This window comes from Labeo rohita, chromosome 12 (genome assembly GCF_022985175.1).
Source record: "Labeo rohita strain BAU-BD-2019 chromosome 12, IGBB_LRoh.1.0, whole genome shotgun sequence".
Lineage (NCBI taxonomy): Eukaryota > Metazoa > Chordata > Actinopteri > Cypriniformes > Cyprinidae > Labeo > Labeo rohita.
In genome coordinates this window covers 10,416,164-10,429,910 of record NC_066880.1, presented here as the reverse complement: position 1 = coordinate 10,429,910, position 13,747 = coordinate 10,416,164, and the positions used below count along the sequence as shown (strand labels likewise).

Here is a 13,747-nt window from a genome sequence, read left to right as displayed (position 1 = left end):
ATAATTTGTTACCCTGCTGCCTTAAAATTTTAAGTTCAGTCAACTAAAATAAGTTTAGTCAACTTGAAATGTTAAGTTGTACTAAGTAACAACTTAGATATTTGTGTTTGCTAAACTTAACAGATGGGTAAGTAACCCAGCTGCCTTAAAATTTTAAGTTGATTCAACTCAAATATCTAAGTTGTCACTTAGTATAATTTAACATTTCAAGTTGAATAAACTTTTTTTGAGTTGACTGAACTTAAAGTTTTAAGGCAGCCAGGTTACAAATTATTTTAAGTTGACTCAACAAATTGTTTTTTACAGTGTATCCTGTTTCATGTAATCGCTCAATCAGTGTTTTAACTGAAGAAAGATGTCAATATAACAACTTGTAAACAATAGCATATGTACCTCAGAAAAACATATTCGGTGACTACGTGTTAGTTAGTCAGCTAGAAAAAATGAATTTGCTAAATATAAGCACTATATAACATATTCGTTATATTTTTTACTGTTTAAATGTCATTTATAGTGTTTAATTTGTGTTGAATAATCCATCGTTTTTATGACAGTCACCATTTAAATGTTTATGTTTCAAAAAACGAATTGGAGTATAAATATAATTATGTAAATATAACGTTTTTATTATAAAAGCTTAAATGAGTATAATTTAAGCATTTAAAATCTGTTAATTTTAAGCTTCCATATTTGTTTTCACCACGTGTCATCGGTATGGCTGCACTGAACCAAACGAAACTAGCATATTTTGATGATTTCTACTGCTGAAAATGATCAATTATTGTCATGTTTTGGGCTGTTATAAAACATTTGGAGTATTATAGACTGCCAAGAGTTACAAATCAAGGAGAAGAGTGCAAAAAACTGTTTGAGGAAAAAAGCGTTTGTGGTTGGACAAACTGAACCAAGATTTCCAGGGCAAAAATCTTGACAACGTTTGTGTTTGTTCTTATGATTTCCAGTCAGGTAGGTGAAATATTAGGCTAATATTTTAATTAATACTGCTTGAATGTATCTTTACCATCTATTAACTTTATTTTGTCAAAATATTGCACCCTTACATCCTTCTCTACATGTTTTTCTCGTCATTTAGACAGCAATGTAGTACGTTAACCGTGCAATCAATGCTGTTGTTTACATCTGAGTATCCAAATATGGCTGCGCATCCGGTTAACTGACTAAACCTTGGCGTGAGCGCAAACCCTCTACCAACTGACTCTAATGTTTATTTTACACCATTAGTTGAGAGATTTTTTTCTTTTAAAAATTGCCATGTACTGTATCTGATATATATCCAAAATAATCAATATCAAAACGGAAACTGAAATTGCAGGCTTGTGAAAACACACACACATCAGCATCAGTTCATATTAAAATTGAACCAGAATACTGTTTTAATGCATATCTGCAGTGTGGCTCACTTTACCCACAACACAGGAAATCAATACTGTTAGGTAATGATTGCTAGATAGTAAGCAGAGGAAAGAGTCCAGGGGTTATCCACATACAGGTCAACATATTTACTACCCACAATATAGACAAGGGACTTTTGTGGTGTTTGATTATACATCTTTTACTGCTGAAATCATGTTTCCAGTGATTCTGCTTCTGATTGGCCTTTCTGGCCTCACTTTGCCAGTCCAAGCAGCACCGGTATGTAACCATGTGAAACTACTTCAAAACAGCTTAAACTTATATGTTGAATTGAGTGATATTACACTGCTGTATGAATGCAATTATGTCAACTGTTTCAGGGTCTGCTGGATGATGTTTTAACTTTTGATGGTGAGAAGTCTTAACATATTAGCTGACATCTGTTTATGCGTTTGCAAGGTTGTTAGCCTATACACGTCAGTATTATTACTCTCTCTCCCTCTTGACAGAAATGTACGACTATGCTGTTAATGACCCCACAGAGGAAACATCCTTAGCTGAAATTAACGAAAACATTGATTGGATCTTTTCCTTCTTTGATGAACCAGGCAAGAACTTAAACACTTAAGTAGACAGGGTTCAGTTTGGTGCTCACAAACACATGTACACTGATCCTGTTCAATGCTTCTGTAGAAGTATGTGATCCAAATCCATGCCAGAACAACGGTGTATGTGAGGTCCTAGAAAGTGGCAGCTTCAAATGCACCTGTAAAGAGCCTTACATTGGCAAAAACTGCCAGGATGGTGAGCTCTTAATAAGCTGTACCTAAAAACAATCATTATTAATCAGTAAAAGTGTGAATCGTTCTTGAGTTATCATGTTGGGATCTTGCAGAGAGGAACGTGTGTAAGAAAGTGAAGTGTGGTCATGGTGATTGTGTCAGAACTCTGGAAGCCCCGTTTTATGAATGCAAATGCCACCCGCCCTATGGGGCGCCTTCGTGCAAGAAAGGTGAGCATCTCTGTCTCCAATTTCTGAAATAAAGCAAATTACTTTCAAAGAGTTTCAGTAGATTTTCAGTGATTTTTATGAATGAGATCATTAAAACAGTTCTTATTCTGTCAGATTTAAGTGAATTGCTACTTATTTTCTGTGTTCCTGAAAAAGTGTTTAAGTTTAATACTTGTTTGCAATATTAGCCTCTGCTTGTGACCCGAGTCCATGCCTGAATGGAGGAAAGTGTGTTAAAGGCCGCACCAGAGCCAGTTTCACATGCGAATGTCCTGAAAATTACAGTGGGAGGTTCTGCCAAGTTGGTAATATACTGTCTTATTTTGTTATATTGTTATAGTTATTAAGTTATATTGTTGCCGTTTCTGAGGTTACGTTACGACTGTTACACTATGTACAATTTGTTTTCTTGACCATTTTCAAACACTAATTCATTGATTACATAAGACACTCATTTTATTAAATTGTTCTGATTGTTTTCAACATGTCTTATGATATTTATTCCTGTTTATTTCAAGCCATAACTAGTTGAAAAGAGAAAAACGTGATTGTTCTCACGCCACATTAAAAAATTATATTAAATGTAACAAAACATTGCGATAAAGAGACTTGAAAATGTCAAATATTATTTCCAAGCATTTATACCATCATTAAAACAGCTTGTGAATAGTCATATAATGTGATTTACCTCAGAAAAGACAATAAGAAGCATTGGAGCCCACATTGACCTACTGTATAATGTTTACAGTCCAGTCCATGGAAGGGGTTTTGTATTCTGTTTTCATATTTTCTAGTTTATGTGCACTGAAGTTTCTGGATGCTGATTTAAATCATGAGATTTAAGTGTTCAAAACAACAACACCATCAGCTTTATTGCAGTTACTGCATTTCATTGAATAATTTTAATGTATTTTGAACTCTTTAGTAATTTATTTTTTTCATTACTTTGAATATGTTTTTGATTTCTATCTACTCATAAATATGGTTTATAGCAGGTGTTAACAGTGATTAACAGCCATTACTAATGAAGGGCGGGGTCAGGCGGGGTTGCTATAAACCATTAAAGCTAATTTGGTAAGAGAGAGAAAACACCCCGGCCTTCTGTTGTCAATCACCGTGTCACACCCCCCACCACACACAATGCACTACACCACACCGGTCATTTACAACATTACCCGGACCCCCCTGCACACCTACAGACCACCACAGTCCAGCAGGGGGGGCAACTATACCGACTTCAATTGCTTTTACATATTTACAAACTACAAACAATGTACCACGGAGTTATAACAGAGAAAAGTGTCGGTAACCCTGCGAGGAGAACAGTCACTTCATCCGCTGAACTTTGAACTTACCAAGAGTGATTTAGAATGCTTTCTTTATGACGTCATATTAAGTGTGTACGGAACAGCAGTCACTCCTGCATTTGTAACCATAGCAACATTTTGGCGTCTTGCTGGAGTGAATAAGAATTTAGCCGTTTGGTATCTGCCTTTTTTTTTTTTTTTTTTTTTTTTGGCTAAAGGCTCTTTTTGTCCCCCCATTTTAACTAAACTACCGCTGAAAGACCGCTGTGTTTTGTTTCTGCTCGAGAGGCTGCTTTATAGAGCACTGTCTTGCAGTGTTGCCATGTCCTCGTATTTACAAGCGATTTTAGGCATGTTGGTCTTAACTCATGTGCTAGGGTTAAGACTTTTTTCAGTGTTATTTCCTTGCGTCTCACATACAGAGAAAGACACATTTCTGATGCGTCATTGATTTTTTAAAATTGTTTTACGATAAACATTTTTACCACAGTTGTTTACTGTAGTTTTTATTCTTCTACTCTTCACTCTTCAAACTTTCAATTAACGTTAAGTTATAGAACGTTTAGATGATCTAAACAAGTGATAAAACAATTTCTGTATTTATTATTTGAATGTAATGTGCATACAGTGCCCTCCACTAATATTGGCACCCTTGGTAAATATGAGCAAAGACGGCTATGAAAATAAATCTGCTTTGTTTATCTTTATGATCTTACATTCAAAAAATCCACAAAATGCTAACCTTTCATTAAGGTAAAACAATTAAAAAGTGGGGGGAAACTTACGTTATGAAATAAATGTTTTTCTCATATGCATGTTGGGCACAATTATTGGCACCCTTAGAAATTATAATGAGTAAAATATTTCTGAAGTATATTCCCATTCATATTTGCATTTATTTAGCACACTAGAATGACTAGGAGTATGATATTGCCCAGCAATAACTTCCTGTTTCACAGGATTATATATATGAGGAGCACAAAGGCCAAATTTCCTTAATCATCCATCACAAGGAATAAAACCAAATAATACAGTTCTGATGTGCAGAACAAGATTGTTGAGCTTCACAAAATAGAAAGTGGCTGTAAGAAAAGAGCTAAAGCATTGAAAATCCCAATTTCCATCATTAGGACAATAATTAAGAATTCCAATCAACTAAAGATGTTACAAATCTGCCTGGAAAAGGATGTTTGTCTATATCGTCCTAATGCATGGTGAGGAGGAGAGTTTAAGTGTCCAAAGACTCTCCAAGGATCACAGCAGGAGAGTTGCAGAGATTAGTTGAGTCTTGGGGCCAAAAGACTAAAAAAATTCAAACAGCCCCTTCATCACCACATGGTGTTCAGGAGGGTTTTAAGAAAAATCCTCCTTGCTCATCCAAAAACAAACTCCAGCATATTCAGTTGTCAGACACAACTTGAATTTCAAATGGGAATGGCTTCTGTGGTCAGATGAAACTACTAAAAAAAAAGAGCTTTCTGGCAGCAAACACTCAAGATAGGTTTGGTACAAAAAGTACCCCATGCCCACGGTTAAATATACTGCTGGATCTTTAATGTTGTGGGCTTATTTTCCTGCCAGAGGTCCTGGACATCTTGTTCAGATACATGGCATCATGGATTCCAGCAAATACCAACAGATAAAAAATGTAAACCTGACTGCATCTGTTAGAAGTTCTATAATGAGCTGTGGTTGGATCTTCCATCAGGACAGTGATCCAAATCAAACATCAAAATCAACACAGAAATGTGTCACTGAGCATAAAACGAAGCTTCTGCCATGGCCGGCCCAGTTGCCTGACCTGAACCCTATAGAAAATGCGTGAGGTGAACTGAAGAGAAGAAGCACCAGCATGGAGCTGGGAAACTGAAGGATCTGAAGAGTTTCTGTATGAAGGAATGGTCTCTGATCTCTTGTCAGGTGCTCTCCAAATTCTTCAGGCATTAAAGAAGAAAACACAGAGCTGTTATCTTGAATAAAGGACATTGCAATAATTGGGTGCCAATAATTGTGGTCAACATGAACTACAGAAAAACATTTATTTCATAAAGAGATTTTCCCCCTGCTTTCCATGGTTTCACTTAAATGATAGGTTAGAATATTGTGAATTTTTTGAATGAAAGATTAAAATGATAAACAATGCAGATTTATTCTTACAGCCACCTTCACTCATATTTACCAAGGGTGCCAATATTAGTGGAGGGCACTGCATAAATAAATAAATAAATAAATAAATAAATAAATAAATAAATAAATAAATAAATAAATGCATATATATATATATATATATATATATATATGTGCATATTACATTTAAATAATAAATACAGAAATTATATATATATATATATATATATATATTTATTTTTAATTTTTTTCCCGAAAATGTCCTTAAGGTTTTTTTCCCCCCTGCTTTAATAGTTGTATTGTGATTTACCTCAGAAAAAATGATAATAATGAGCTTTTGAGCCCACATTAACCCTACAGATGTTTTCGCATATGGCACTGGTTGTGAGGATATTATGTCATTTTGTATTTAGGTCCAAATGATTGCTATGAGGGGAATGGGGAATCATACAGAGGTTTTGCCAGTGAGACAGTGGAAAAATTGGAATGTTTACCATGGAACTACTATCGCATTCCGTTCAAGGAGTTTGAAGGGAATGAGAGCATTGGAGCCCACAATTACTGCAGGTAGGATTCAGTTTTAGTAAATCTCACAATGAACTGTTGTAACATGATGTGTAAAGAATTATCTTCATCTTTTAAGAAATCCGGATGGAGACCGGGAACCCTGGTGCTTTGTGAAAGACAAGGGCGACCTCCGGTGGGACTACTGTAATGTCAAGCCATGCTCAGAAACAGGCACAGATTTTCCTTCTACTGTCTATCTCTTATATGAATGCAAAGAAAGAAACATATACATTCTTCAACCTTCTCTAGCAATCTGTGTTAACTGCAATACTGTTCTTATTTTTCAAAATCTCACAGAACCAGTAAAACCCTCCACAGCCCCTGCAAAACTGGAGTTTTCTGATTGTGGAAAGACTCAAGTTAGTATGATAGCCCCAAGGATATTTGGTGGGAAGAAGTCTCGGCCTGAAGCCCATCCTTGGCAGGTTTCATTTCAGGTCCGTCCCAAGGGCTCTAATGCATTCTTTAGCCACAGCTGTGGAGGAACCCTTATTGACTCCTGCTGGGTCCTAACTGCTGCCCACTGCATGTAAGTTGGGCTTCTTGGGGTAGTGGTGTTGCAGTAGGTCTATGTAACATTCAACCACAAACTGTCCTTTTGATTTTATGATGTCTTTAAGTTACTATTTCTATTAAATTGTATTCCTGGATGATCATGGCAGTAATGAGAATGAGGAGGTAAGGGTGGAGATGGGTGGTGTGAACCTGGAGAAAGATAATCCCACAAAACAGTTTCTTGAGGTGGAAAAAATCATTGTTCATGAGAACTATACAGAGACATCTGAAGCCCTGTATAATGATATAGGTTAGTGATTCACTCTAAGTCTATCTATCTAAATAATCTTCTGTATTCAAGTTTTGAGGATGAATTTTCATTTTCATTTCAAAGTGCATTGTGAACAGTCTACGGTACTGTTGAAATGTTTTCTAAAGCAGTTATGTCCACCTCACAGTGCTTTTGTTTTTTTTATCTATGCCAGCCCTGCTGAAACTAAAGGCAGTAAATGGACGGTGCGCCAATGAGACCAGGTCCGTTAGGGCAGCATGTCTGCCCACTGATTCATTTCCTGATGAAACAGTGTGCACCATATCAGGCTATGGAGCCACTGAGAAAGGTGTGGTTTCTGGATTCAATTTTCACTGTACTGCCTCTTGAGAATATTTGTGATCTATTATTATTATTTTTTTTTTCCAGAGGATGCTGTCTCTCCTCATCTGCTGGATGCTAAAGTTCTCTTAATCTCTCAGAAGCGCTGTATGTCTCGTAATGTCTACGGAAACAGAATGGATGATTCCATGATGTGTGCTGGATATATGCAGGGAAAGACTGACTCTTGTCAGGTGTGTTCCAGTCTCAAATTAAAAATTAAAATTAAAGGTTCTATTAAAGGGAGAGTTCACAGAAAAACTGGGTGAACTGTCCTTTTAATATACATCAAACACAAAGTCTTATGAAAAATGATTGTGTCAACTCAATGGCACAGTATGTACCAACTTTTTTTTTTTCACCTTTTATAGGGTGACTCTGGTGGACCCCTGGTTTGTCAAAAGGATGAGACTCATTACATCTATGGTGTGGTGAGTTGGGGTGACAGATGTGGAAAGAAGAACAGGCCCGGTATCTATGCCCGTGTCACCAAGTTCATAAACTGGATCAATGAAAAGATGCATTCAGCTTAGGATGGCTTCTCAAAAGGTTTGAGTTTAATGATAGTTATGTAATAACTTAAAGAAATTTAATATGCATATATATACATAAATGGTCCAGTTATGTGGAATAAGCACAATTAGCAACCAAAGACATAACATAGTGGGTTTAACAGATTTTTCCATATACATTTTCCATATATCTCACTGTAATGGACTATCACAAAGAAAACATGTAGGATGGGCACTTTGTTCTATGCATCGGTTTTGGATTGGATTTTGAGATGCTTGTAGGGGCAAAGCTTATGCAGACTAAATGATTGGAGAAGTCACCAGTTTTCACCAGAAGATCCAGTTGTAACATTTTAAGTAAAAACTTTTTAACTTTACAACTGATAGTTTTCACATGACATCACTCCCTTATAGGAACGCCCAGCTAGGGGACAACACTAGGCTTTGGTCCACTGACCACCAGTTTTTACATGGTTTGCATTAAGTAGTTATGTAGTAAAATGATGTTAGAAGGCGAAATTCAACATATAGTAGTCAATATTTAAAGTGGATCAAAACCTTTCATCAAAGTTGTCCTAAAACCAAAACACCCATTCTTGTTTTAGGACAACTTTGATTAACTTTTCTGTGATCCACATCAAATGTTGACTGTACACCTTATTGATGCGTACTTTGTACAGGCAAGCAGCTGAACCTAAAATATAAACAACGCACAACGTTTCACAATAGATGGTTTCCCATAGAAAACCATTCTAAAGAAAACACTGAACCTTTAGCGCATTGCGTTCATATTCCAGGCTCATCTGATTGCCTATATAAAGTATACATCAACAAGGTGTGTGCTAAATTTTAATCACCGTTTTAAAACAGACAGGCATTTTAGGTGTTTTTCATTGTGTTTATCATGCAGTTTAGTGATTGATGTATTGCATCAAGTGCTTCATATGGATTGCAAATGGGCAAAACTTGCATTTTGTTCATATATTGTTTTTTTTTTTTTTAGTTTATTTTGACTTTTTCCCCCCAAAGTCAATATTTTTGTACACAAACCCAAGTAAAAATGTTTGGTAAGTCTTATTGACCAATTTAACTTTGAAATAAACCTTAAGATTTAAAGTTTCACCAGAAATGATTGGGTGTGAATCCATGAATGAGATCACACGTGTACCAATACTTTATATCAACGCACAATTTATTTCCAGTTAAGGAAGGTTTAATTTGTTTCTTTACACCAAACATAAGACACTGACAAACTAGTAAAAATTAGGTATACATCAAATCAGCCATGCTCCAAGAAAGAAAACCTTTATTTTCATCATCATTCACATGGAGGTTACGACCAAGTGAGCATGTCACAAATCATAGAACTCTTCCGGAGATGTGAAATAAGCTCAGATATCTGCCTTATAATGGGTATTCACAAAAGGACTTGCACAGGAGCTTTCTGCAAAAAGAATGAATGCTGCAGCCAAAATTTAAACAAAATCAAGGCGTTACACAGGAGCAATCAGGAGAATACTGGAAACAGCCAAGCACTCTGCACCGCAACACGCCACCTTAACAGCTAACCAGCAAAACTCAACTGCTACGCAACTGCGCCTAGTGCATAGAAAATACACAAGAGAGAATATTAGAATCATGTTGTGGTTAAATTTTCCATTTAAACCATAACACCTGCTCGGTTAGCAATCGTTACGATGTCACGGTTTTACATAGGATTTTTTTAGTGGCCAAATTGCAATCTCTACCCAGTCCTTTAAGGTCAAAGAAATATTCACAACATCCAAAACTGTCCATTAATAAATGTTTATTAAGAACAAAAAAACTGATTAAAAAGAACTTACTTTATAGTCTGGGAGTTTCAAAACAAAATGAAAACTACCAAAAATGAAGTGAAGTGATTTCACCTAGCAGCCCAATTTAGGCATAAAGATCATTTAATATCACATGGAATTCAAATGTATGATACAAAAACAACTGTGGGCAACAAAAAGAGAAAAGAAATCATTTAAAAGATTTAGACCAAATTACAATAACCTTTCGGTCTGATATATGGATAATTTGAGTATCCTCAGACGGACATCTGTTCGATGCGATCCTCGAAGATTCAATCAGCTGACATCTAGAAGAAAAGAAGAACTAAGTTAGTTTCAAAGAGCAAAGCAGAGAAGGTTGTACAATAATCGTCCTAAAACGAAGCATTGCATATTAGGCAATGCTCAATAGCTGGTCCTCAGTTATACAGAACAAACAATGAGAAGCTAGCCATATTTACAATTAATCTATGGACCTCATTTTTGTTCTGCAAGAAACCTCGTGTACCTGATGTTTGTTCTGCGAGAAACCTCATGGGAAGAGAGCCAACAAACCTGAGGGTGAAGTTAACTTCTCATAGCCACTTTAAGTGTCGGCAAGCTGACGTACAAAGCATTTATCGGTGGTTAGAACCAACCAACCCGTAATTAGATTACTAAATTATATGCCTGAATGAAATCAGACATCCTGCAGCCAGACAGCTTAAACTAGCTTTGAGAACACACCCCATATCCATCCCGCTTTTGCCTATGCCACGATAGACATGAGTTTGTGACAAGGATGATGAAAAGGTCTCAGTCCATTGTCCTGCAGACGTACCTCAACACCACCTCAACACTCAATGAGACCGACCTGCTCCATAGCAACCGCCAATCAGCAGCAGGCAGCCAATGGTCGGATCACACACTAACTGCTCTCAAACTGCCCCAAACTCCTCTTTTGCAAACAGGAATCAGCAGCTTGGAGGAAAGAATTCCACATTTAGATAAAATCAATGGATTTTGGCTGGTACACGTTTCAAAACAAATATACTTACGGTTATACCCACGACAGCTCCAAATCAAATATCTGTTGTGAGGTTTAGGGAGTGAATTAAAAAACCCTTAAGTCATGCAGAAACGGCGATACCAGACAAATGCTGTGAATAACAGCTCCAACAAACTAAACTTGGGTAAAACCTGACACCTCCTTTGAGATGATGCATCTACCGATCTACTACATCTGCAGATGTCCTGAGGGACTTGGTGAAAAAAGAAGTAGAAGGGCGAAATATTAAAATATGATTTTAAGCAGCCATTTTAAGTGAGCTATTAGTGCATGCCTTCACTTTAGCCCCACTTTGGACGAGAGTTACAATGGGGTCATTAGATGGTCTGCTTAAATCAAAAGTTCAGGACTACCAGGGATATTAACTATAAACAAAAAAAGTAAAAAATACACTTGCCATTCATATTTTTGGATGACAACAACATTATGAATATACTTTTATACAAAACATTAGGCTCACCTATGCTTCACGATTCAGCAGTGGCTCCGGCATCCTCTGGAGATTTGGGTCTGCTTCTTGATCTGGATCGTGATTTGGATCCTTTGTTCGATCTCGGAGTACGGCTCCTGGAGCGAGACTTGGACTTAGACCTCGACCGGGACCTGGATGCCGATTTGGACTTGCTTCTGCGTGGTGTGCGGGTTTTGGAGCGGGAACGGGACCTAGACCGGGAACGGGAGTAGGACCTGGATCTGGAACGGCTGTAGCGGGATCTGCTACGGGAACGGGACCGGCTCCTGCTCCTGGACCTAGACCTGCTGTGCCTCCTGCGCCGAGGACTACGGCTAAAAACAAATAATCAAAAGAACAAATTAGTACGGAGATTGTCTGCATAGAGAAACAAGCAGCAGCTGGTGTTACAGTATTACAAAACACCCTTAAAAATCTTTGCAATTAAAAATGAGATTCTTTTACATGTTTAAACGTGAACAAAGCGTAGTTGCAAAACAACTAGAGGCTTGTGGTGTTCAACAAAACCAGTAATTCAAGTTGAGTTACCACATGTTTTAGCAAAGCACAAAAAACTCGCGGCACATTGATGTTAAGTTTGATTCATTTCCATGAATCGGTCTTTCGAATAATTCGGTTCAAGGAACTATTCCTAATTAAAAAGTACATTAATCATTGCAGTTTTATTAAAAAGCGAATGGGTTGCAATAAAATCGCTCGGAATGTATTTTGTTTTCAAACGGCTACAATCGATTCAAAAGAACCGACTCAAAAGAATCGTTCGATCACGAATCGCTATTTTGGACCGTTCGCAAAGTTTGCACAGATACGACGGTATGACTTAATATTTTAAAAACGGAAAGCGATTTCAAACTCATTAACAGTGAATTAAGGTACTTACGGTGATAAAAAAAGTCACATTTATAAGCAAAACAAGGATTTTAGCACGTGTTGTTTTGATAGCTCTAGGCCTAAAGGCCGCAAATTTAAGGGCCTCAGATGTGAACTTCGAACGGTAACTCGCAGTAGTTTAAAACGAAAATACTAAAATAAGAGATTGCGTATGTAAGCCTTACCTTCGGCTTCTCCGTCCATGTCCTCCGTACCTCCTCGGTGGGGCTCCGCGGCGGCCGTAATGCGAATCTGGCGGGCGGCCGTATCGCGCCATCTGCACGCGCAGTTCGCGCCCATCCAGCAGCGCGCCGTCCATCGCGTCCATTGCATCCTCCGCGTCCCGCTTATCATGAAAACGGACAAAGGCGAACCCACGGCTCTCTTTTGTGTACCGGTCTCTCGGGATATAAACGTCCCCCACCCGGCCGTACTTTTCGAAAACCCGCCGCAGCGTTTCGGGAGACGTGCGGTACGTCAGATTGTCGACTTTTAAAGATGTCATGCCCTCGACGTCGGGCGGAGGTCTGCCGTAACTCATCTTGAATCACTAACACTACTACAGTATGTTATGCAAAAATAATAGAGCTACGAGCGAGATTTTCAAGAAAAACAACGAAGCATTCGGGAGAGTCCAAAGTAACACGCCGAGAGCGGATAACACTCTAAAATGGCGGTAACCGGATGTCCGTGGTCGGTGGAGGTTGGCTTTTATTTCCCTTGCAAGGGTGAAAATGCTGCCGCTTCTGGTGTCTAAGCGATACTACAGGTTACTTGATCTCACAATCTCCTCTTGACAAAGAACAAAGACCTGCAAATTTAGCACGAGTCTGAACAAAATGTAACAGACAAGATCATTTGTTTTACCTCAACCTATTAAAAATAAACCTATATTTAAAAAACAGTACTGTACTGATGTAGAAATTTAATATTGTCTACATAATATTTTAGACATACTTATAATATTATTTTTTCCTAGTATAAATTGAATCTTTATACAAGAAGCTACACTACCAGTAGGTTTTTTAGAAGTTTCTTCTGCTCACCAAGCCTGCATTTATTTGATCCAAAGTACAGCAAAAATTAACATTTTGATTTTTACTATTTAAAATAACTGTTTTCTGTTTGAATATATTTTAACTTGCAATTTATTCCTGCGATTTCAAAGCTGAATTTTTTGCATCATTGCTCCAGTCACATGATCCTTCACAAATCATTCTAATATTCTGATTTGCTGCTCAAAAACATTTATTATTATTATTATTATGCTGAAAACAGCTGAGTGGATTTTTTTCAGGTTTAGAAAGTTCAGAAGAACAGCAATTATCTGAAATATAAATCTTTTGTAACATTATAAATGCCTTTATCATTCTTTTTGATCAATTTAGCATCCTTGCTAAACAAAAGTATTCATATATAATAAAATAAAATAAAAAAATATATATATACTGACTCCAAGCTTTTGAATGGTATTTGTATGATGTTACAAAAGTATAT

The 13,747-nt window shown here is 37.1% G+C and overlaps 2 protein-coding genes across 9 annotated transcripts; one reads left to right on the top strand and one right to left on the bottom strand.

The window, feature by feature from the left end:
- Positions 1-1,272: 1,272 nt before the first annotated feature.
- Positions 1,273-9,168, top strand: habp2 (hyaluronan binding protein 2). Its single transcript, XM_051125073.1, has 14 exons — positions 1,273-1,279; positions 1,469-1,653; positions 1,755-1,785; positions 1,884-1,982; positions 2,068-2,178; positions 2,270-2,386; positions 2,575-2,691; positions 6,234-6,387; positions 6,464-6,558; positions 6,685-6,916; positions 7,050-7,192; positions 7,368-7,502; positions 7,583-7,728; positions 7,906-9,168. The coding sequence occupies exons 1-14, from the start codon at positions 1,273-1,275 to the stop codon at positions 8,065-8,067; spliced, it is 1,734 nt and encodes a 577-aa protein (XP_050981030.1). The 3' UTR covers positions 8,068-9,168.
- A 167-nt stretch (positions 9,169-9,335) lies between these two features.
- Positions 9,336-12,925, bottom strand: srsf2a (serine and arginine rich splicing factor 2a). Of its 8 annotated transcripts, none has more exons than XR_007828830.1 (4): positions 12,436-12,925; positions 10,681-11,694; positions 10,084-10,168; positions 9,336-9,645 (listed from the first exon to the last, which is right to left on the bottom strand). XR_007828830.1 is itself a non-coding variant. In XM_051124135.1 (3 exons), exons 1-2 carry the CDS (start codon positions 12,789-12,791, stop codon positions 11,376-11,378), a joined length of 675 nt encoding a protein of 224 aa, XP_050980092.1. In that variant the 5' UTR covers positions 12,792-12,925; the 3' UTR covers positions 9,336-10,820; positions 11,369-11,375. The 8 variants fall into 8 exon arrangements, 4 of the variants coding, with proteins under 4 accessions (XP_050980092.1, XP_050980091.1, XP_050980090.1 ...); XR_007828831.1 differs by having other exon boundaries at positions 11,369-11,694; XR_007828828.1 differs by having other exon boundaries at positions 10,084-11,694.
- Between the last annotated feature and the right edge of the window lie 822 nt (positions 12,926-13,747).